The sequence below is a fragment of the Salmo trutta genome, unplaced genomic scaffold (genome assembly GCF_901001165.1).
Source record: "Salmo trutta unplaced genomic scaffold, fSalTru1.1, whole genome shotgun sequence".
In the NCBI taxonomy this organism is placed as follows: Eukaryota; Metazoa; Chordata; class Actinopteri; order Salmoniformes; family Salmonidae; genus Salmo; species Salmo trutta.
Window position 1 is genome coordinate 47,795 of NW_021822829.1, and position 25,000 is coordinate 72,794.

The following is a 25,000-nucleotide window of genomic DNA, read 5'->3' on the forward strand; positions in this document are numbered from 1 at the left end:
GGTCATGTGATAGGTTAGAGTTAGATAGACCAGGTCATGTGATAGGTTAGAGTTAGATAGACTAGGTCATGTGATAGGTTAGAGTTAGATAGACCAGGTCATGTGATAGGTTAGAGTTAGATAGACCAGGTCATGTGATAGGTTAGAGTTAGATAGACCAGGTCATGTGATAGGTTAGAGTTAGATAGACTAGGTCATGTGATAGGTTAGAGTTAGATAGACCAGGTCATGTGATAGGTTAGAGTTAGATAGACCAGGTCATGTGATAGGTTAGAGTTAGATAGACCAGGTCATGTGATAGGTTAGAGTTAGATAGACTAGGTCATGTGATAGGTTAGAGTTAGATAGGTTAGAGTTAGATAGACTAGGTCATGTGATAGGTTAGAGTTAGATAGACTAGGTCATGTGATAGGTTAGAGTTAGATAGACTAGGTCATGTGATAGGTTAGAGTTAGATAGACCAGGTCATGTGATAGGTTAGAGTTAGATAGACCAGGTCATGTGATAGGTTAGAGTTAGATAGACCAGGTCATATGATAGGTTAGAGTTAGATCGTTTGGTGTAACCTTTTTTATAGAGCAAAACCCAGGCTGTGTATGTGTGTGTGTGTAACTCCCTGTGTGTGTGTGTGTGTGTGTGTGTGTGTGTGTGTGTGTGTGTGTGTGTGTGTGTGTGTGTGTGTGTGTGTGTGTGTGTGTGTGTGTGTTTCAGGAAAAGAGCTGAGGCGGAGGGAAGGAAGGCAAGTTTCCCCTGCAGCAAGACCATGTCCTCTCACCATCCTACAGATCCTGTTGAGCTACGCAGAATCAACTTCCAGACCCCAGGTACACTATACACACTAACACACACAAGTACACACTGTCACACACACACACCATCCTACTGTTGCTGAGGAGCTGTGCAGAATCAACTTGGTAGGTTATAAACACACAAAAATGCCCGAGCGTACGTAGGTATACACACACACACACACCACACACACACACACACACCACACACACACACACACACACACACACACACACACACACACACACACACACACACACACACACACACACACACACACACACAGACACACACACACACACACACACACACACACACACACACACACACACACACACACACACACACCACACACACACACACACACACACACACACACACACAGACACACACAGACACACACACACACACACACACACACACACACACACACACACACACACACACACACACACACACACACACACAGACACACACACACACACACACACACACACACACACACACACACACAGACACACACACACACACACACACACACACACACACACACACACACACACAGACACACACACACACACACACACACACACACACACACACACACACACACACAGACACACACACACACACACACACACACACACACACCACACACACACAGACACACACACACACACAGACACACACACACACACACACACACACACACACACACACACAGACACACACACACACACACACACACACACACACACACACACACACACACACACAGACACACACAGACACACACACACACACAGACACACACACACACACACACACACACACACACACACAGACACACACACACACACACACAGACACACACACACACACACACACACACACACACACACACACACACACACACACACACACACAGACACACCACACACCACACACACACACACACACACACACACACACACAGACACACACACACACACACACACACACACACACACACACACACTGGTCTGCTGGTCTTCAGTGAGTTTCCTGGCTTGTTTCTTTTCCTTTCAGGAAGTTACCGTGTGTCAGCTTTCCGCGGCTACAGACGATTGTCAAGTTAGTCGATCTTTGTCCCCTCTCTCTCTCTCTCTCTGGCTAACTAACCTTCATATGGTTCATTCCATCCCCATTTAAGGAACAACCGCTTTGGAAAATGGCAGAGTCATTTTAACTGTCATGGCGCCGCTAATATTTTGTCATGCAGAATAAGTTTGTTCTGTTTTGTTGCTGGACTCCTGAATAATTTGAATACAGTATGTTCTAAAGTTATTTGCTTTCATGACGTCTCTAGGACCCGGATGTTTTTCTGAAGGTGTCTTCCTGACCTGGGCCTGTTACCCCCAAAATCATCTTAATGCTGAATTCAACAGGTTAAAACCTCCGTAGGAGCGTCGTTAAATCTCAGAGCTGTTTCCCAAAACCATCGTTACCTAAAGTTGTACTTTGAAAACACTTTGTCTTTTCACCGACTGTCTCAGACCACCCAATGAATCCGCTAAGTGCGTCGTTTTTGTTTTTGTTTTTGTTTTGCTCTTCCGCATTACTTTATACACAGAAGATCTCCGCTTAACGTAGAATCAAGATGTTTATCTGTCTCTCTGTGGCCACTGATTCCTTCAGAACGAAGATGACTACAAATGCAAAGTTTACAAACAAGTGAAGGATAAAAAGATGGTTCACATGGAAACCCAGATGACTGCATTAAAATCTAAAAACACTATAGGCCTATATATTTAAATAATATTGAAATCAATTTCTTGTTCAATAAATGGTTATATTTTGTTAATTTTAGGCTACTGTCTGTAATTTTGTCCAAAATATATTTTATGATGTTTAACAAGATGTGCACAATGATGTTCCGAATCTGTGATTTAGTGTATTATTCTAGGGTAGGCTAGGGCCTCATCCTCAGGATTATAATCTGTGATCAAGTGTATTATTCTAGGGTAGGCTAGGGCCTCATCCTCAGCATTATAATCTGTGATTTAGTGTATTAATCTAGGGTAGGCTAGGGCCTCATCCTCAGGATTATAATCTGTGATCTAGTGTATTATTCTAGGGTAGGCTAGGGCCTCATCCTCAGCATTATAATCTGTGATCTAGTGTATTATTATAGGGTAGGCTAGGGCCTCATCCTCAGGATTATAATCTGTGATCTAGTGTATTATTCTAGGGTAGGCTAGGGCCTCATCCTCAGCATTATAATCTGTGATTTAGTGTATTATTATAGGGTAGGCTAGGGCCTCATCCTCAGCATTATAATCTGTGATTTAGTGTATTATTCTAGGGTAGGCCAGGGCCTCATCCTCAGCATTATAATATTCTAGGGTAGGCTAGGGCCTCATCCTCAGCATTATAATATTCTAGGGTAGGCTAGGGCCTCATCCTCAGCATTATAATATTCTAGGGTATGCTAGGGCCTCATCCTCAGCATTATAATATTCTAGGGTATGCTAGGGCCTCATCCTCAGCATTATAATATTCTAGGGTATGCTAGGGCCTCATCCTCAGGATTATAATCTGTGATTTAGTGTATTATTATAGGGTAGGCCAGGGCCTCATCCTCAGCATTATAATCTGTGATCTAGTGTATTAATCTAGGGTAGGCTAGGGCCTCATCCTCAGCATTATAATCTGTGATTTAGTGTATTATTATAGGGTAGGCTAGGGCCTCATCCTCAGCATTATAATCTGTGATCTAGTGTATTGTTCTAGGGTAGGCTAGGGCCTCATCCTCAGCATTATAATCTGTGATTTAGTGTATTATTATAGGGTAGGCTAGGGCCTCATCCTCAGCATTATAATCTGTGATCTAGTGCATTATTATAGGGTAGGCTAGGGCCTCATCCTCAGCATTATAATCTGTGATCTAGTGCATTATTATAGGGTAGGCTAGGGCCTCATCCTCAGCATTATAATCTGTGATTTAGTGTATTATTCTAGGGTAGGCTAGGGCCTCATCCTCAGCATTATAATCTGTGATCTAGTGCATTATTATAGGGTAGGCTAGGACCTCATCCTCAGCATTATAATCTGTGATTTAGTGTATTATTATAGGGTAGGCTAGGGCCTCATCATCAGCATTATAATCTGTGATTTAGTGTATTATTATAGGGTAGGCTAGGGCCTCATCCTCAGCATTATAATCTGTGATTTAGTGTATTATTATAGGGTAGGCCAGGGCCTCATCCTCAGCATTATAATCTGGGATTTAGTGTATTATTATAGGGTAGGCTAGGGCCTCATCCTCAGCATTATAATCTGGGATCTAGTGTATTATTATAGGGTATCCTAGGGCCTCATCCTCAGCATTATAATCTGTGATTTAGTGTATTATTATAGGGTAGGCTAGGGCCTCATCCTCAGGATTATAATCTGTGATTTAGTGTATTATTCTAGGGTAGGCTAGGGCCTCATCCTCAGCATTATAATCTGTGATCTAGTGTATTATTATAGGGTAGGCTAGGGCCTCATCCTCAGGATTATAATCTGTGATTTAGTGTATTATTCTAGGGTAGGCTAGGGCCTCATCCTCAGCATTATAATATTCTAGGGTAGGCTAGGGCCTCATCCTCAGCATTATAATATTCTAGGGTAGGCTAGGGCCTCATCCTCAGCATTATAATATTCTAGGGTAGGCTAGGGCCTCATCCTCAGCATTATAATATTCTAGGGTATGCTAGGGCCTCATCCTCAGCATTATAATATTCTAGGGTATGCTAGGGCCTCATCCTCAGGATTATAATCTGTGATTTAGTGTATTATTATAGGGTAGGCCAGGGCCTCATCCTCAGCATTATAATCTGTGATTTAGTGTATTATTCTAGGGTAGGCTAGGGCCTCATCCTCAGCATTATAATATTCTAGGGTAGGCTAGGGCCTCATCCTCAGGATTATAATCTGTGATTTAGTGTATTATTATAGGGTAGGCCAGGGCCTCATCCTCAGGATTATAATCTGTGATTTAGTGTATTATTATAGGGTAGGCTAGGGCCTCATCCTCAGGATTATAATCTGTGATTTAGTGTATTATTCTAGGGTAGGCTAGGGCCTCATCCTCAGCATTATAATCTGTGATTTAGTGTATTATTATAGGGTAGGCTGGGGCATCATCCTCAGCATTATAATCTGTGATTTAGTGTATTATTATAGGGTAGGCTGGGGCATCATCCTCAGCATTATAATCTGTGATTTAGTGTATTATTATAGGGTAGACTAGGGCCTCATCCTCAGCATTATAATCTGTGATTTAGTGTATTATTATAGGGTAGGCTAGGGCCTCATCCTCAGCATTATAATCTGTGATTTAGTGTATTATTATAGGGTAGGCTAGGGCCTCATCATCAGCATTATAATCTGTGATTTAGTGTATTATTCTAGGGTAGGCTAGGACCTCATCCTCAGCATTATAATCTGCCTCAATATTTGCAGCCATAGCCTATAGGTGATAATATCTCTCTAGGAGCTGCTCTGTCGTCAGTATTGTGGTATAATTATAATTAAATGGTCAGATCTGAATGGAGAAAGCTGACCCGAGATCAGCGCTGCCTCTCCATCAGTATCGACACATGGGCCAACAAAGGCACTTAGTGAAAGTTCTCCCTAGGTAGTGTTTTTTGGGAAACGCACGCGAGTTCTTTGGCCGTTGTAGGAACGATGCATCGTTAACACACTCCTAAACGTAAGAACCGTTGCTCCCGGGATACCAGGCCCAGGAAAGACTCCAGGCCCCATGTGAGGCTGTTGCCTTGAAAATATCTGCTTAACAAGACGTCTTCAACATCAACAATACCCTTCATCACCAGCTACTCTTCATCACCACTACCCTTCATCACCGCTACTCTTCATCACCAGCTACTCTTCATCACCTCTACCCTTCATCAACAGAACTCTACTAATCATCACCAGAACTCTACTCTTCATCAACAGAACTCTACTCTTCACCAACAGAACTCTACCCTTCATCAACAGAACTCTACTCTTCATCAACAGAACTCTACTCTTCATCAACAGAACTCTACTCTTCATCAACAGAACACTACTCTTCATCAACAGAACTCTACTCTTCATCAACAGAACTCTACCCTTCATCAACAGAACTCTACTCTTCATCAACAGAACACTACTAATCATCAACAGAACTCTACCCTTCATCAACAGAACACTACCCTTCATCAACAGAACTCTACTCTTCATCAACAGAACTCTACCCTTCATCAACAGAACTCTACTGTTCATCAACAGAACTCTACCCTTCATCAACAGAACTCTACCCTTCATCAACAGAACACTACCCTTCATCAACAGAACTCTACTCTTCATCAACAGAACTCTACTCTTCATCAACAGAACTCTACCCTTCATCAACAGAACTCTACTGTTCATCAACAGAACTCTACCCTTCATCAACAGAACTCTACCCTTCATCAACAGAACACTACCCTTCATCAACAGAACTCTACTCTTCATCAACAGAACTCTACTGTTCATCAACAGAACTCTACTCTTCATCAACAGAACACTACTAATCATCAACAGAACTCTACCCTTCATCAACAGAACACTACCCTTCATCAACAGAACTCTACTCTTCATCAACAGAACTCTACTCTTCATCAACAGAACTCTACTGTTCATCAACAGAACTCTACTCTTCATCAACAGAACACTACTAATCATCAACAGAACTCTACCCTTCATCAACAGAACACTACCCTTCATCAACAGAACTCTACTCTTCATCAACAGAACACTACTAATCATCAACAGAACTCTACTCTTCATCAACAGAACACTACTCTTCATCAACAGAACACTACCCTTCATCAACAGAACTCTACCCTTCATCAACAGAACTCTACTCTTCATCAACAGAACTCTACTCTTCATCAACAGAACACTACTCTTCATCAACAGAACACTACTCTTCATCAACAGAACACTACCCTTCATCAACAGAACTCTACCCTTCATCAACAGAACACTACTCTTCATCAACAGAACACTACACTTCATCAACAGAACTCTACACTTCATCAACAGAACTCTACTCTTCATCAACAGAACTCTACTAATCATCAACAGAACTCTACCCTTCATCAACAGAACTCTACCCTTCATCAACAGAACTCTACTAATCATCAACAGAACACTACTAATCATCAACAGAACTCTACCCTTCATCAACAGAACTCTACTCTTCATCAACAGAACTCTACTAATCATCAACAGAACTCTACCCTTCATCAACAGAACTCTACCCTTCATCAACAGAACTCTACTCTGCTCTTATATGGCTCTGAGAACCACACATCTAACATCTAACCTCTTCTAACTGGCTCTGGGTTGAAGTTGCCCTTAGGTACAGATCTAGGAACAGTTTACCCTCCCAAGATCCTAACCTGTAGCATTAGGCGAAACAATGTAAAACTGACTTAAGATCAGTGTCTATGGACAACTTCGGGGAAACGACTTTGCTGTCCTGATAGTCTTACATCAATCAAATAATATATATATATTTCTTTCTCTCTCTCTCTCTCTGTCTCTGTCTCTCTCTCTCTGTCTCTGTCTCTGTCTCTCTCTCTGTCAGGCATGGCTAGTCACCCACCTGTCCCCATCTCTGAGCTCGCTGATCATCTAGAACGCCTGAAAGCCAACGACAACCTGAAGTTCTCTCAGGAGTATGAGGTATGGTAGCTGTGTGTGAGAGTTTGTTTGAAGGAGACATTTTCACTCCAATTATTCTGGTTTCATTATGCAATTCATATTGAGTTTTACACCCTGTGTAGAAACCCTCTAGCCAGCCAGATACCACACAGGCACGCACACACACACACACACACACACACACACACACACACACACACCTGTTTATGTCTTTTATCTTTTGACAGAGGTATCAGGGTTTAAATGTGAAGCAGAATCTTCCTCCTCTCACATCTCCTGTTTTAACCAGAGATCTGTCTGTCAGTCTGTCTCAAAGAGATACTTCTTACAGACTGATGGTTATCAATGTTACGCTTCCAGAGAGAGAGGGATATGGAGAGGGGGAGAGAGAGGGGGGAGCGGGGGAAGTGAGAGAAGGGAAAGGGAGAGAGCGAAAGCGGAAAGGAGAGAGAGATAAAGACAGAGAGAGAGGGGAGAGAGAGAGAGACAAAGACAGAGAGAGAGGAGAGAGAATGAAAGAGAGGGGGAGAGAGAGAAGGCAGACAGGAGAGAGAGCGACAAAGACAGACTGAGAGAGGCGGGGGGAGAGGGGGAGAGAGAGAGACAAAGACAGAGAGAGAGGAGCGAGAAAGAGAGAGGGGAGAGGGGGGAGAGAGAGAAGGGAAAGGGAGAGAGAGAAAGCAGACAGGAGAGAGAGATAAAGACAGAGAGAGGGGAGAGAGAGAGAGAGACAATGACAGAGAGAGAGGAGAGAGAAAGAAAGAGAGAGAGGGGGGAGAGGGGGGAGAGAGAGAAGGCAGACAGGAGAGAGAGCGACAAAGAGAGAGACTGAGAGAGGCGGGGGGAGAGGGGAGAGAGAGAGAGAGAGAGAGAGAGAGAGAGAGAGAGAGAGAGAGAGAGAGAGAGAGAGAGAGAGAGAGAGAGAGAGAGAGGCGGGGGAAGTGAGAAAAGGGAAAGGGACAGAGTGAAAGCAGAGAGAGAGTGTTTTTACCATGGCCATGTTCTGTACAATAGAGCACCTTTTTGATTAGTCCTTAGAATATCTACGTCATTCCATGAGAACACAACTGTAAAAAGTTGTTAAGATGGAGAGAATCCTACTTTTAGGCCTGTGCATGCTGGATATAAAATCCGGAGGGCTCTAATTGGCTAGGGCTAGAATGAAGAGAGGATGGAGTAAGGGGGAGGGAAAGGGAGAGGGAGAGAGGGAGGGAGGGAGAGAGACTTGTGTAATGTTTACTGTTCATTTTTATTGTTTATTTCACTTTTGTATATTATCTAGTTCACTTGCTTTGGCAACGTTAACATGTGTTTCCCATGGCAATAAAGGCCCTTAAATTTAATTGAGAGAGAGAGTAAGAGAGGGAGCGAGAGAGAGGGAGAGAGAGAGACGGGGGGGTTAGGACAGAGGGTAGTCAAACATAAATGATAGGGAGAGGGGCAGTCAAAAAGAGAAAATGTTGAAAGAGATGGAGAGAGGGGGACTGACCTTGTAGAAGAAAGGAGAACAAGATAGAAAGAGAGATGGGGGGATGGAGAGAGAACGAGAGAGATGGGGGGGATGGAGGGAGAACGAGAGAGATGGGGGGGATGGAGGGAGAACGAGAGAGATGGGGGGGATAGAGAGAGAACGAGAGAGATGGAGGGATGGAGAGAGAACGAGAGAGATGGAGGATGGAGAGAGAACGAGAGAGATGGAGGGATGGAGAGAGAACGAGAGAGATGGAGGGTGGAGAGAGAACGAGAGAGATGGAGAGATGGAGAGAGAACGAGAGAGATGGATGGATGAGAGAGAACGAGAGAGATGGAGGGATGGAGAGAGAACGAGAGAGATGGAGGGATGGAGAGAGAACGAGAGAGATGGAGGGATGGAGAGAGAACGAGAGAGATGGAGAGATGGAGAGAGAACGAGAGAGATGGGGTGGAGGGAGAACGAGAGAGACGGAGGGATGGAGAGAGAACGAGAGAGATGGGGGGGGATGGAGAGAGAACGAGAGAGATGGAGGGGTGGAGAGAGAACGAGAGAGATGGAGGGATGGAGAGAGAACGACAGAGATTGGGGGATGGAGAGAGAACGAGAGAGATGGAGGGATGGAGAGAGAACGAGAGAGATGGGGGGGATGGAGAGAGAACGAGAGAGATGGGGGGGATGGAGAGAGAACGAGAGAGATGGGGGGGATGGAGAGAGAACGAGAGAGATGGAGGGATGGAGAGAGAACGAGAGAGATGGAGGGATGGAGAGAGAATAGGGATAGAGATAAACCAGGAGTAATTGCGGTGTCATAATCAGACACACATGCTAGTGAGCAGTGGGTCCGTTGGGACTAGGCTCTCTCTCTCTCCCTCATTCTCTCTCTCACGCACACATGCTTGCGAGCAGACACACACACACACACACACACACACACACATACACACACACACACACACACACACACAACCACACCATCATTATGCGTAGTAAAATATTCCAAAAGGCTTCATTGCAGGCTCTCTCTTTCTCTGTATTTTAATGCACAAATGACATCATGTGTGTTTGTGCCACAGACAGTTGTGTTTTATACTGTAATTATAGGTTCTGTGTTGGACTGAACTTTTCTCTCTCCCCAAAGGAATTCATGGTGTTTCATTTTGTATTCTGTTGGGTAAAACGTAGCAAAACATTTTTTTTCCGTTTTCCAAATGTTTTGTTACTGTTTCATGCCTATACTGTTTTGTTTTTAATTCAATTCAACCTTTGACCTGTTGTGTTGTTGTTCAATGACACTTATTACCAAGGGTTGGAACCTGAAATGAATTTCCACACGTTTCATTCTGAAGAAAACCATCATTTTTTTTGTTTGTTTTCCGTTACACTGTCCCGTCCAACAAAATTAAGTTCTGAACCGGTTTCAAACCAGAATAAGTATCGGTTTTATATCGTTCCTTTCTGTTCCTTTTCAACCTCTGAAATAAACATTATTTTTAGTTTATTTTTACATTTAGCTCCACATTTAATGACTTCACCAATCAGTGCAGATGGAGCAGCTTGCTGTGAAGCGGGTAGGCCATTTCATCTGTATAGGAAAGTCCTTAAGAACAAATTGTCATTTTGACGTATCTGCATGGTTTAATCTCACTGATAGACAAAAAAAAAAACACCCAAATTGCTGCCAGTCAACTAACATGTTGAGATTGAAGGGAGAGCGAGACAGAAAGGAGGAAGCTGGTCTTGAAACACTGGGCATCTTGTTATAACATGCACTATCTGAATTAGGTCCCCACTGAATTATACCCACGGAGGAGCGGCTTCTATAGAGGAACTTTAAATGTCTTTGAACTTCCGAGTTGACATAACGTTGGATCAGAGCTAACGTTAGCTAGCTAGCTAGCTAACAAGCTTGTGTGTACAGAGCAGTACTAGAATTAAAAACACATGTTACCTCATAGTCCCTTCACCTCTACCTACATGTACAAATGACCTCTAACCTGTACCCCCGCACACTGACTCGATACCGGTACCCCCTGTATATAGTCTCATTACTAACCTGTACCTCCACACACTGACTCGGTACCGGTACCCCCTGTATATAGCCTCATTACTAACCTGTACCTCCACACACTGACTCGGTACCGGTACCCCCTGTATATAGCCTCATTACTAACCTGTACCCCCGCACACTGACTCGGTACCGGTACCCCCTGTATATAGTCTCATTACTAACCTGTACCTCCACACATTGACTCTGTACCAGTGCCCCCTGTATATAGCCTCCACATTGACTCAGTACCAGTACCCCCTGTATATAGCCTCCACATTGACTCTGTACTGGTACCCCTGTATATAGCCTCATTACTAACCTGTACCCCCTGTATATAGCCTCATTACTAACCTGTACCCCCTGTATATAGCCTCCACATTGACTCTGTACCAGTACCCCCTGTATATAGCCTCCACATTGACTCTGTACCGGTACCCCCTGTATATAGCCTCCACATTGACTCTGTACCGGTACCCCCTGTATATAGCCTCCACATTGACTCTGTACCAGTACCCCCTGTATATAGCCTCCACATTGACTCTGTACCAGTACCCCTGTATATAGCCTCCACATTGACTCTGTACCGGTACCCCCTGTATATAGCCTCCACATTGACTCTGTACCGGTACCCCCTGTATATAGCCTCCACATTGACTCTGTACCAGTACCCCTGTATATAGCCTCCACATTGACTCTGTACCAGTACCCCCTGTATATAGCCTCCACATTGACTCGGTACCGGTACCCCCTGTATATAGCCCCCACATTGACTCTGTACCGGTACCCCCTGTATATAGCCTCCACATTGACTCTGTACCGGTACCCCTGTATATAGCCTCCACATTGACTCTGTACCGGTACCCCCTGTATATAGCCTCCACATTGACTCTGTACCAGTACTCCCTGTATATAGCCTCCACATTGACTCGGTACTGGTACCCCCTGTATATAGCCTCCACATTGACTCTGTACCGGTACCCCCCTGTATATAGCCTCCACATTGACTCGGTACCGGTACCCCTGTATATAGCCTCCACATTGACTCTGTACCGGTACCCCCTGTATATAGCCTCCACATTGACTCTGTACCGGTACCCCCTGTATATAGCCTCCACATTGACTCGGTACCGGTACCCCTGTATATAGCCTCCACATTGACTCTGTACCGGTACCCCCTGTATATAGCCTCATTACTAACCTGTACCTCCACACTGACTCGGTACCTGTACCTCCTGTATATAGCCTCATTACTAACCTGTACCTCCACACACTGACTCGGTACCGGTACCCCCTGTATATAGCCTCATTACTAACCTGTACCTCCACACACTGACTCTGTACCGGTACCCCCTGTATATAGCCTCCACATTGACTCTGTACCGGTACCCCCTGTATATAGCCTCCACATTGACTCTGTACCGGTACCCCCTGTATATAGCCTCCACATTGACTCTGTACCGGTACCCCCTGTATATAGCCTCCACATTGACTCTGTACCGGTACCCCCTGTATATAGCCTCCACATTGACTCTGTACCAGTACCCCCTGTATATAGCCTCCACATTGACTCTGTAACGGTACCCCCTGTATATAGCCTCCACATTGACTCTGTACTGGTACCCCTGTATATAGCCTCCACATTGACTCTGTACCAGTACCCCCTGTATATAGCCTCCACATTGACGCGGTACCGGTACCCCCTGTATATAGCCTCCACATTGACTCTGTACCAGTACCCCCTGTATATAGCCTCCACATTGACTCTGTACCAGTACCCCCTGTATATAGCCTCCACATTGACTCTGTACTGGTACCCCCTGTATATAGCCTCCACATTGACTCTGTACCAGTGCCCCCTGTATATAGCCTCCACATTGACTCTGTACCAGTACCCCCTGTATATAGCCTCCACATTGACTCGGTACCGGTACCCCCTGTATATAGCCTCCACATTGACTCGGTACCGGTACCCCCCTGTATATAGCCTCCACATTGACTCGGTACCGGTACCCCCTGTATATAGCCTCCACATTGACTCTGTACCGGTACCCCTGTATATAGCCTCCACATTGACTCGGTACCAGTACCCCCTGTATATAGCCTCATTATTGTTATGTTGTTGTGTTAACGTTACTAATTATAATTTTTTAACTTTACTTTATTTGGTAAATATTTTCTTAACTCTTCTTGAACTGCTCTGTTAGTTAAGATCTTGTAAGTAAGCATTTCACGGTAAGGCCTACACTTGCTGTATTCGGCACGTGTGACAAATGGTTTGATTTGATTTGAGTAGTTGATAAATCCAATGTGAAAAGTGATAAAACTATAGTGTCCTTAACTAGCAATAAAAAGTAAATCCATTCTTCTCTAATTAAACATCTCACCATCATTTCTGAATTACACTTGTAACGTGGTCAGTAGGCTACAGTAACCTACTTCAGAGGGGGGGGGGGGGCAGGTAGCCTACACACCCACTGGCAAAGATTTCCAGCTTACGGGCAGATCCTGGAATAAGTTTCTGAGTGACAAAGTGAGGGCTTTGCATAGGCGCTTTGTTGCGAATTTTGTGAGACTGGAGAAAAAAAATCTCAGGAACATAAAAGAACCGGTTCCCATGTTTTTAAAATAACGGTTCTGTTCCGCAACAGTATAGATCACTTTCGTTTTCGGTTCGGGTTCTGTTCCTTAAATCATTTAGTTATCTCCCGGTTTTCTGTTCTGTTCCCTGAACCGGTTCCAACCCTTGCTTATTACCCTTTGACCTCTGTGTTATAGTCCATTGACCTCTGTCCAGCAGTACACCTGGGAGCATTTTAATCAAAACTCTAACCTCTAACCTCTGTGTTGTAGTCCATTGACCCCGGACAGCAGTTCACCTGGGAGCAGTCTAACCTAGAGGTCAACAAGCCAAAGAACCGCTATGCGAACGTGATTGCCTACGACCACTCCAGGGTTCTACTCTCCAGCATCGAGGGTAAGTTGGCAGTCACACACATACACGCTAACGTCTTCGCCTACGATTACTCCAGGGTTCTACTGTCCAGCATCAAGGGAGAGACACACACACACACACACACACACACTTTTCTTGTTTTATTCTGGGACAGTCTAAAAGTTCCTTCGCTGTCTTAATATGATATTCCCACTGAGCAGAAGCATTTATCTAAAGTGACTTACAGTACAGTGAGTGTATGCTGTTTTTTTTGTAAAGCAGAGAGAGAGAGAGAAAGCGAGAGGGAGGGGCCCTGGCAGCTCCATAGGGGAGAGGAGGAAGCCATGGGTGGCAAAGCCCAGACAGATTACTCTTATCTGGGCAGAGCATGTATGAGAGCAGCCCCTCCACCTCCTCGGTCCTGGAGCTCTCTTCTCTGTTTGTCACACACACACAAATTAACATACAAGCATACACTTTCCTTCTATCTTTCTCTCTCTCACTCACGCACACACACACACATTCTGACTCTCGCACACACGGACGCACGCACACACACACACACACACACACACACACACACACACACACACACACACACACACAGACTCTGCCAAGCCTGCAGAGCCAGTGAGAGATGGGAAGTCATCTCAGCTCTGTTTTCAACCAAGCTGCACAGCAGCCTTACTTCTGTTACTCCTATCCAGTCAAGTTATACACCCAAACACACATCAAAGCCAATAGACAGGCTGCTGGTTTGAGAGACTGACTGTGGATGAACATATATTTCTTCTACCATTACCTTATGTTAATGTTACTTCACATTTTGAACTAGCATACTGTGTGTGTGTGTGTGTGTGTGTGTGTGTGTGTGTGTGTGTGTGTGTGTGTGTGTGTGTGTGTGTGTGTGTGTGTGTGTGTGTGTGTGTGTGTGTGTGTGTGTGTGTGTGTGTGTGTGTGTGTCTGCTTGCAAGCATGTGTGCGTGAGAGGGAGAATGAGGGAGAGAGAGAGAGCATAGTCCCAACGGACCCTAGTTCACTATATAGGGAATAGGGCTCTGGTCTAAAGTAGTTCACTATATAGGGAATAGGGCTCTGGTCACTAGTAGTTCACTATATAGGGAATAGGGCTCTGGTCTAAAGTAGTGCACTATATAGGGAATAGGGCTCTGGTCACTAGTAGTTCACTATATAGGGAATAGGGCTCTGGTCTAAAGTAGTTCACTATATAGGGAATAGGGCTCTGGTCTAAAGTAGTTCACTATATAGGGAATAGGGCCCTGGTCACTAGTAGTTCACTATATAGGGAATAGGGCCCTGGTCACTAGTAGTTCACTATATAGGGAATAGGGCTCTGGTCACTAGTAATTCACTATATAGGGAATAGGGCCCTGGTCACTAGTAGTTCACTATATAGGGAATAGGGCCCTGGTCTATAGTAGTTCACTATATAGGGAATAGGGCTCTGGTCACTAGGGTATCAGGGAGGGCTGTTTATTAGTTATATAAACTGACCTCAAAAGATACATCAAGAGCTTTGTGACCTGCTTTCTGACTAGAATCAGGTCAGGGGTGTGTGTGTGTGTGTGTGTGTGTGTGTGTGTGTGTGTGTGTGTGTGTGTGTGTGTGTGTGTGTGTGTGTGTGTGTGTGTGTGTGTGTGTGTGTGTGTGTGTGTGTGTGTGTGTGTGTGTGTGTGTGTGTGTGTGTGTGTGTGTGTGTGTGTGTGTGAGAGACACAGTGATTTGGGGGATTATGGGCATAAGGCACAGATGAACATGACTGATCCTGAATGAAACAGACACATCCCCTCCCATACAAACTGGTTATCAGCTGATATAGTAACACAATCCCCTCCCATACAAACTGGTTATCAGCTGAGATAGTAACACAATCCCCTCCCATACAAACTGGTTATCAGCTGAGATAGTAACACAATCCCCTCCCATACAAACTGGTTATCAGATGAGATAGTAACACAATCCCCTCCCATACAAACTGGTTATCAGCTGAGATAGTTAACACAATCCACTAACTAACACATCCACTGTACATGCAGATTGATTGATTGATTGACTACTTTGATAATCCCCAAGGGGCGGCTGATCTGATTATCTGACCGAGTTAACAGTAAACATTACACTCTGTAGTTAAATATTACACTTAGAAGTTAAATATTACACTGTAGGTAAATATTCCACTCAGAAGTTAAATATTACACCCAGAAGTTAAATATTACACTCAGTAGGTAAATATTACACTCAGTGGGTAAATATTACACTCAGTAGGTAAATATTACACTCAGTAGGTAAATATTACACTCAGTAGGTTAATATTACACTCAGTAGGTTAATATTACACTCAGTAGGTTAATATTACACTCAGTAGGTTAATATTACACTCAGTAGTTAAATATTACACTCAGTAGGTTAATATTACACTCAGTAGGTAAATATTACACTCAGTAGGTTAATATTACACTCAGTAGGTTAATATTACACTCAGTAGGTAAATATTACACTCAGTAGTTAAATATTACACTCAGTAGGTAAATATTACACTCAGTAGTTAAATATTACACTCAGTAGGTAAATATTACACTCAGTAGGTTAATATTACACTCAGTAGGTTAATATTACACTCAGTTGTCTGAAAACCATAAAGACATTACAAATGTATCCCTCCCTCCCTCCACCCTTTCTCTCTCTCCCTCCCTCTCACTCTCCCATTCTCTCTCTCTCCCTTTATCTCCCACTTTCTCTCTCTCTCTCTCCCTCCACTTCTCCCCCCCCCCCCCTTCCAGGTATCCCAGGCAGTGACTACATCAATGCTAACTACATTGATGGCTACCGTCGTCAAAACGCCTACATCGCGACGCAGGGCTCTCTCCCCGAGACCTTCTGTGATTTCTGGAGGCTGGTTTGGGAACAGCACACGGCCAACATCATAATGATGACCAAGCTAGAGGAGAAGTCCCGGGTAAGGACTGACATCCCATGTTTAATACAGTTAAGAAGACAGTTAGAAATCAATAGACTTGTTAGAAATGACGTTTTTTTTTTACATTTGAGTGATTTTTAGCAGACAGCCTTATCCAGAGCTATTTATAGGAACAGTTAGTGTCAGATCAGTGTAATGATTGGGGGAAGGAGGACAGATCATTGTAATGACTGGGGGAAGGAGGACAGATCATTGTAATGACTGGGGGAAGGAGGACAGATCATTGTAATGACTGGGGGGAAGGAGGACAGATCATTGTAATGACTGGGGGAAGGAGGACAGATCATTGTAATGACTGGGGGGAAGGAGGACAGATCATTGTAATGACTGGGGGGAAGGAGGACAGATCATTGTAATGACTGGGGGAAGGAGGACAGATCATTGTAATGACTGGGGGGAAGGAGGACAGATCATTGTAATGACTGGGGGAAGGAGGGCAGATCATTGTAATGACTGGGGGAAGGAGGACAGATCATTGTAATGACTGGGGGAAGGAGGACAGATCATTGTAATGACTGGGGGAAGGAGGACAGATCATTGTAATGACTGGGGGAAGGAGGACAGATCATTGTAATGACTGGTGAGAAGGAGGACAGATCATTGTAATGACTGGGGGAAGGAGGACAGATCACTGTAATGATTGGGGGAAGGAGGACAGATCACTGTAATGACTCTGGGAAGGAGGACAGATCATTGTAATGACTCTGGGAAGGAGGACAGATCACTGTAATGACTCTGGGAAGGAGGACAGATCATTGTAATGACTGGGGGAAGGAGGACAGATCATTGTAATGACTGGGGGAAGGAGGACAGATCATTGTAATGACTGGGGGGAAGGAGGACAGATCATTGTAATGACTGGGGGGAAGGAGGACAGATCATTGTAATGATTGGGGGAAGGAGGACAGATCATTGTAATGACTGGGGGAAGGAGGACAGATCATTGTAATGACTGGGGGAAGGAGGACAGATCATTGTAATGACTGGGGGGAAGGAGGACAGATCATTGTAATGACTGGGGGAAGGAGGACAGATCATTGTAATGACTGGGGGAAGGAGGACAGATCATTGTAATGACTCTGGGAAGGAGGACAGATCATTTGGTGGTCAATGTGGATGGAGATAGAACTATACTATGTCCTGTACAGTGTTGTACCCACTAATGTAAACGTACAGTGTGGATACAAGTTCCTCTGGTGTGGATGGTCAGGGGACCACAGGAACATAATTGCTAATCATTTGTAGACTGCAAATTGACAACAACAAGCCCGAACAGATACAGTATAATACTAGACTTAAACAGAATAATTTCAAACTTTGTTTACATTTCTAAACCTGTATGATGACGTATATCTCTTTATTATGCGTTTGAATACTTTTGGAACAGATTTCCGAAATTAAAATCAGTTGGAGCTGATTTGCTGGTGTTTTTTTTACAGTCTTTTATTTTCTAAGAATAAATAAATAAATGTCTGTATTGTTTTTTGGGAGGCTTATAAAACTTGGGGGGGCCAAATAACATGCGGGGGCCAGTTGGTGAACCCCGCTGTATATTATGTGTGTATACAGCAGTATGACTCTCCTATTAGGACTTTAAATAATCATGTATTTTCTCCCTCTAACGTGTTTCTAACATGGTGTTGTCACCTTTAGTCTTCAGTGTCTCTTCTAACCCCATGTAGAAACTAGGTACAACTTTCTCTTTCCACCATGCTTCTACTAATACTATGCTTATACTGTAGTACTGTCATGTACTATGTACTACCATGACTAGTAGTACTGTCATGTACTATGTAGTACTATGACTAGTAGAACTAACATGTACTATGTAGTACCATGACTAGTAGTACTACCATGTTCTATGTAGTACCATGACTAGTAGAACTAACATGTACTATGTAGTACTATGACTAGTAGTACTAACATGTAGTATGTAGTAGCATGACTAGTAGTACTAACATGTAGTATTATGACTAGTAGTACTACCATGTACTATGTAGTACCATGACGAGTAGTACTACCATGTAGTACCCAGACTATATATCCATGTACATATATGGCTATGTAGTACCATGACTAATAGTACTACCATGTACTATGTAGTACCATAACTAGTAGTACTAACATGTACTATGTAGTACCCAGACTATATATCCATGTACGTATATGGCTATGTAGTACCATGACTAGTAGTACTACCATGTACTATGTAGTACCATGACTAGTAGTTCTACCATGTACTATGTAGTACCATGACTAGTAGTACTACCATGTACTATGTAGTACCATGACTAGTAGTTCTACCATGTACTATGTAGTACCATGACTAGTAGTACTACCATGTACTATGTAGTACCATGACTAGTAGTACTACCATGTACTATGTAGTACCATGACTAGTAGTACTACCATGTACTATGTAGTACCATGACTAGTAGTTCTACCATGTACTATGTAGTACCATGACTAGTAGTACTACCATGTACTATGTAGTACCATGACTAGTAGTACTACCATGTACTATGTAGTACCATGACTAGTAGTTCTACCATGTACTATGTAGTACCATGACTAGTAGTTCTACCATGTACTATGTAGTACCATGACTAGTAGTACTACCATGTACTATGTAGTACCATGACTAGTAGTACTACCATGTACTATGTAGTACCATGACTAGTAGAATTACCATGTAGTGCCCAGATTATATATCCATGTAAAGTTATGGCTATGTAGTACCATGACTAGTAGTACTACCATGTACTATGTAGTACCATGACTAGTAGAATTACCATGTAGTGCCCAGATTATATATCCATGTAAAGTTATGGCTATGAGTACCATGATAATACTAATAGTTTAGGTAGTTTAGTAGAAACTTCTTCTAGGCTGCTACTAATACTATGCTTATACTGTAGTATCACCATGGTATTACCATGACTAGTAGGATTGCCATGTAGTACCCAGAGTATGTATATATATATATATATATTCATGTAAATATATAGATAAATACATCTATATTTATAAATATATGGTCATATATGGATCAATATCTAGTTATATGGATAAATATATGGTTATATATGGATATATATTTGGTCATATATGGATAAATATATGGTCATGTATGGATAAATATATGGATATATATATAGTTATATATGGATAAATATATGGTTATATATATAGTTATATATGGATAAATATATAGTTATATATGGATAAATATATGGTTATATATGGATAAATATATGGTTATATATGGATAAATATATGGATATGTATGGCTAAATATATGGCTCTGGTAGTACCATGCTTATACTAACAATAGTACTAATATTGTAGTATTACCATGTACTATATAGTACCATTTTACTAGCAGTACTAATACTGTGGTAGTAATGTACTGTAGTGCTGTGTGGTAGCTGCTGCCATGTCTCTTTTTCAACTCTCTCTCTCTCTGTTTGTTTCACCCTGTCTGTCTCTCTCTCTCTCTCTCTCTGTCTGTTTCAGATGCCCTCTTATTTCTTCTCCAAGGCAAGACATCCCTCTCTCCTTCCCTCCCTCCTTTACCCTCCCCCTATCCCTCTCTCCTTCCCTCCCTCCTTTACCCTCCCCCTATCCCTCTCTCCTTCCCTCCCTCCTTTACCCTCCCCCTATCCCTCTCTCCTTCCCTCCCTCCTTTACCCTCCCCCTATCCCTCTCTCCTTCCCTCCCTCCTTTACCCTCCCCCTATCCCTCTCTCCTTCCCTCCCTCCTTTACCCTCCCCCTATCCCTCTCTCCTTCCCTCCCTCCTTTACCCTCCCCCTATCCCTCTCTCCTTCCCTCCCTCCTTTACCCTCCCCCTATCCCTCTCTCCTTCCCTCCCTCCTTTACCCTCCCCCTATCCCTCTCCCTTTAACTCTCTTACTTCACCTCTGCTCACATGTTTTTCTGATCACACAATATATTATTTTCTGTCTGGTTTTTAAACACACTGAGAATGACTGAAATGCTCTTCTGAAACCACTTTTGGAGACTCAACAAAATGCACGTTGTCCACTAGTTCACGTTGCACGTTGTGTGTTGTGTTCTTTGGATCTCGTTCAAGGTTGGGTCTACTTCCATTTCAGTTCAGTCCGTTCCTCTTCAAGAAGAAGAGATAGTACCATTTATTATCCATTAGATTTGTTATTTCTTCTCAAGTCTACAATTGGGATTTCAGTTCCTGTCCTGAATTGGCTGAAAAGAAATGAAACTGACCCAAAACGTTGTCTGTTTAATCTGGACTGTAGCCACTGTCCATCCATGTTAGGCTAGGTAGCTACTGTATATTACATAGCTAATAGCACATTAAAGAGCTGAGCTCTTAGACTGTATTAGACTATTAGACTGTACCATATAGCTTCAATACATTAGCATTAGACTACATATACAGCACATTAGGGTGCTACAATATGATATATTTACTCCAGTCATTCCCTGGTGTGTAACCCAGCTTCTCAGTAGAAATGCTATGGTCACATCCCAAATGTCACCATGTTCCCTATATAGTGCACCACTTTTGACCAGAGCCCTATGTCCCTGCAATAGGCCTGCGTCCTGTCCAGGGGGTGTACTGGTACATCAAGCTGTCTCACTACAGAAACAGGAGATAGACTAGTGTCCTGTCCAGGGGGTGTCCTGTACATCAAGCTGTCTCACTACAGAAACAGGAGATAGACTAGTGTCCTGTCCAGGGGGTGTCCTGTACATCAAGCTGTCTCACTACAGAAACAGGAGATAGACTAGTGTCCTGTCCAGGGGGTGTACTGGTACATCAAGCTGTCTCACTACAGAAACAGGAGATAGACTAGTGTCCTGTCCAGGGGGTGTCCTGTACATCAAGCTGTCTCACTACAGAAACAGGATATAGACTAGTGTCCTGTCCAGGGGGTGTACTGGTACATCAAGCTGTCTCACTACAGAAACAGGAGATGGGCTCTTGTCCGTTCTGGCTCGGACAAGGCTACTTATAAAGGGAATATAGTGCCATTTGGGACTATGTATACTATAATCAATATAATCCCAACGTCTCAACCCTTAGGAAACCAGTACAGTATAAAGCTATATTATAATCCCAGTGTCTCAGCCCTGTGGAAACCAGTACAGTATAAAGCTATATTATAATCCCAGTGTCTCAGCCCTGTGGAAACCAGTACAGTATAAAGCTATATTATAATCCCAGTGTCTCAGCCCTGTGGAAACCAGTACAGTATAAAGCTATATTATAATCCCAGTGTCTCAGCCCTGTGGAAACCAGTACAGTATAAAGCTATATTATAATCCCAGCGTCTCAGCCCTGTGGAAACCAGTACAGTATAAAGCTATATTATAATCCCAGCGTCTCAGCCCTGTGGAAACCAGTACAGTATAAAGCTATATTATAATCCCAGCATCTCAGCCCTGTGGAAACCAGTACAGTATAAAGTTATATTATAATCCCAGCGTCTCAGCCCTGTGGAAACCAGTACAGTATAAAGCTATATTATAATCCCAGCGTCTCAGCCCTGTGGAAACCAGTACAGTATAAAACTATATTATAATCCCAGTGCCTCAGCCCTGTGGAAACCAGTACAGTATAAAGCTATATTATAATCCCAGTGTCTCAGCCCTGTGGAAACCAGTACAGTATAAAGCTATATTATAATCCCAGTGTCTCAGCCCTGTGGAAACCAGTACAGTATAAAGCTATATTATAATCCCAGCGTCTCAGCCCTGTGGAAACCAGTACAGTATAAAGCTATATTATAATCCCAGTGCCTCAACCCTTAGGAAACCAGTACAGTATAAAGCTATATTATAATCCCAGTGCCTCAGCCCTGTGGAAACCAGTACAGTATAAAGCTATATTATAATCCCAGTGTCTCAGCCCTGTGGAAACCAGTACAGTATAAAACTATATTATAATCCCAGTGCCTCAGCCCTGTGGAAACCAGTACAGTATAAAGCTATATTATAATCCCAGCGTCTCAGGGAAAGAGAACAGATAATTACAGAGTAGCAATGGCCAGAAACACCAGAATCCAGTCTGGACGAGTGGAATGCAGAGCAGGCCTCCCCACTGGCTTTGATGTGAAACTGGATGGATCAGCTCATCCACATCGTTTGGTTTGGCCTGATTCTGCCATGGGCTCTCCAGGGGATTTCTGTGATTTTCTTCCCTTAGCTCCCTGTGGTTTCTGAGGCTGGAAAAGAACTACAAATCTGTCTGCTTGTTATGTGGAATTGTGGTGCGGTGCTAAAGCATGCTGGGGTTTGCTGTTTGCATATTTGTAGAGGTTAGCACAACATCCTGTGACCACTTATAGCTAGTTCAGTATCTGATAGATAACTTAGAATAACACCTGTCTTTCTCTCACACACTGTACCTGCGCACACACACACACACACACACACACACACACACACACACACACACACACACACACACACACACACACACACACACACACACATACACATACACACACATATACGCATACACACACACACTGTCTCTCTCTCCTCTCTCTCATATTCTCTGTAAAAAAACACACACGTTCTCTCTCTCATTTTGTCTCTCTCTCTCTCTATCTCTTTTGCTGTGTGTTTTGACCCCCTCCGCCCCCTCTGACGTTGTCTCTCTCTCTCTGCAGGTAAAATGTGATCAGTACTGGCCTACCAGGGGAACAGAGACATACGGGCTGATACAGGTTACTCTGCTGGACACTGTAGAGCTGGCTACATACTCTGTTAGGACCTTCGCTCTCTACAAGGTGTGTGTGAGGGGGGGTCGTGTGTGCGTGTGTGTGTGGGTGAGAGAAAGAGAGAGACACAGACAGACGGACGGACGGACGGACGGACGGACGGACGGACGGACGGACGGACGGACGGACGGACAGACAGACAGACGTGTGTTTTATGTGTTTACTTTTTGTGTAACCTCCTCTCCTCTCCTCTCTTCACCTCTCCTCTCCTCTCTTCACCTCTCTTCACCTCTCCTCTCTCCTCCCCTCCCCTCCCCCCCTCCTCTCCTCCTCTCCTCTCCTCTCCCCTCCTCTCCTCTCCTCTCCTCTCCTCTCCTCTCCCCTCCCCTCCCCTCCTTTCCTCTCTCCTCTCCTCCCCCTCTCTCCTCTCCTCTCCTCTCCTCCCCTCCTCCAGAGTGGCTCCAATGAGAAGCGTGAGATTCGTCAGTTCCAGTTTACAGCCTGGCCGGACCACGGGGTCCCCGAACACCCCACCCCCTTCCTGGCCTTCCTACGCCGGGTAAAGGCCTGCAGCCCTCCAGACGCAGGACCCATGGTCGTTCACTGCAGGTACCATCTTTACGGATTCTATTACTTGAAAGTTTCCTGTGGGTAAGGAATATTTCGGGAATTTTCATGTCTCTCCGTCGATTCCCATTTTTTTGTTGAAGCTGGGCTGAAGCACGTCTGGGAACACTTTCTTTCCATTGATCTGTTACAGTCTGTTTGACCTTCGTTCACCTATAGGTCAACACTGGAGGTTTAGTCAGCAACACAGTGCAGAAATATGGATCAGGTAAACAACATTCTGTTTTGTACAGAGATTCATTGGTAAATTGGGAGGTGCCGGAAACAGAAAGTGAGTGACTCTGATTTACCTGGAACGCCTAGCAGAAAAAACCCTTTATAATAAAGCATAGCATTATCATGGCTCTGGTTATAGTGATGTAGAACAGTGGAGTACATGACTCTGGTATAGTGATGTAGAACAGTGGAGTACATGACTCTGGTATAGTGATGTAGAACAGTGGAGTACATGACTCTGGTATAGTGATGTAGAACAGTGACTCTGGTTATAGTGATGTAGAACAGTGGAGTACATGACTCTGGTTATAGTGATGTAGAACAGTGGAGTACATGACTCTGGTTATAGTGATGTAGAACAGTGGAGTACATGACTCTGGTATAGTGATGTAGAACAGTGGAGTACATGACTCTGGTATAGTGATGTAGAACAGTGGAGTACATGACTCTGGTTATAGTGATGTAGAACAGTGGAGTACATGA

At 43.7% G+C, this 25,000-nt stretch overlaps 1 protein-coding gene across 1 annotated transcript in view; it reads left to right on the forward strand.

Moving 5' to 3' along the window:
- Positions 1 to 25,000, forward strand: part of LOC115185029 (receptor-type tyrosine-protein phosphatase delta) — a gene marked incomplete at both ends in the record, with an annotated part of 59,158 nt that overhangs the window by 22,500 nt on the left and 11,658 nt on the right. Inside the window, 6 exon segments of the mRNA XM_029745672.1 lie at positions 712 to 824; positions 7,436 to 7,533; positions 13,884 to 14,007; positions 16,767 to 16,942; positions 23,624 to 23,743; positions 24,129 to 24,283. Coding sequence (XP_029601532.1) covers positions 712 to 824; positions 7,436 to 7,533; positions 13,884 to 14,007; positions 16,767 to 16,942; positions 23,624 to 23,743; positions 24,129 to 24,283 — 786 coding nt within the window.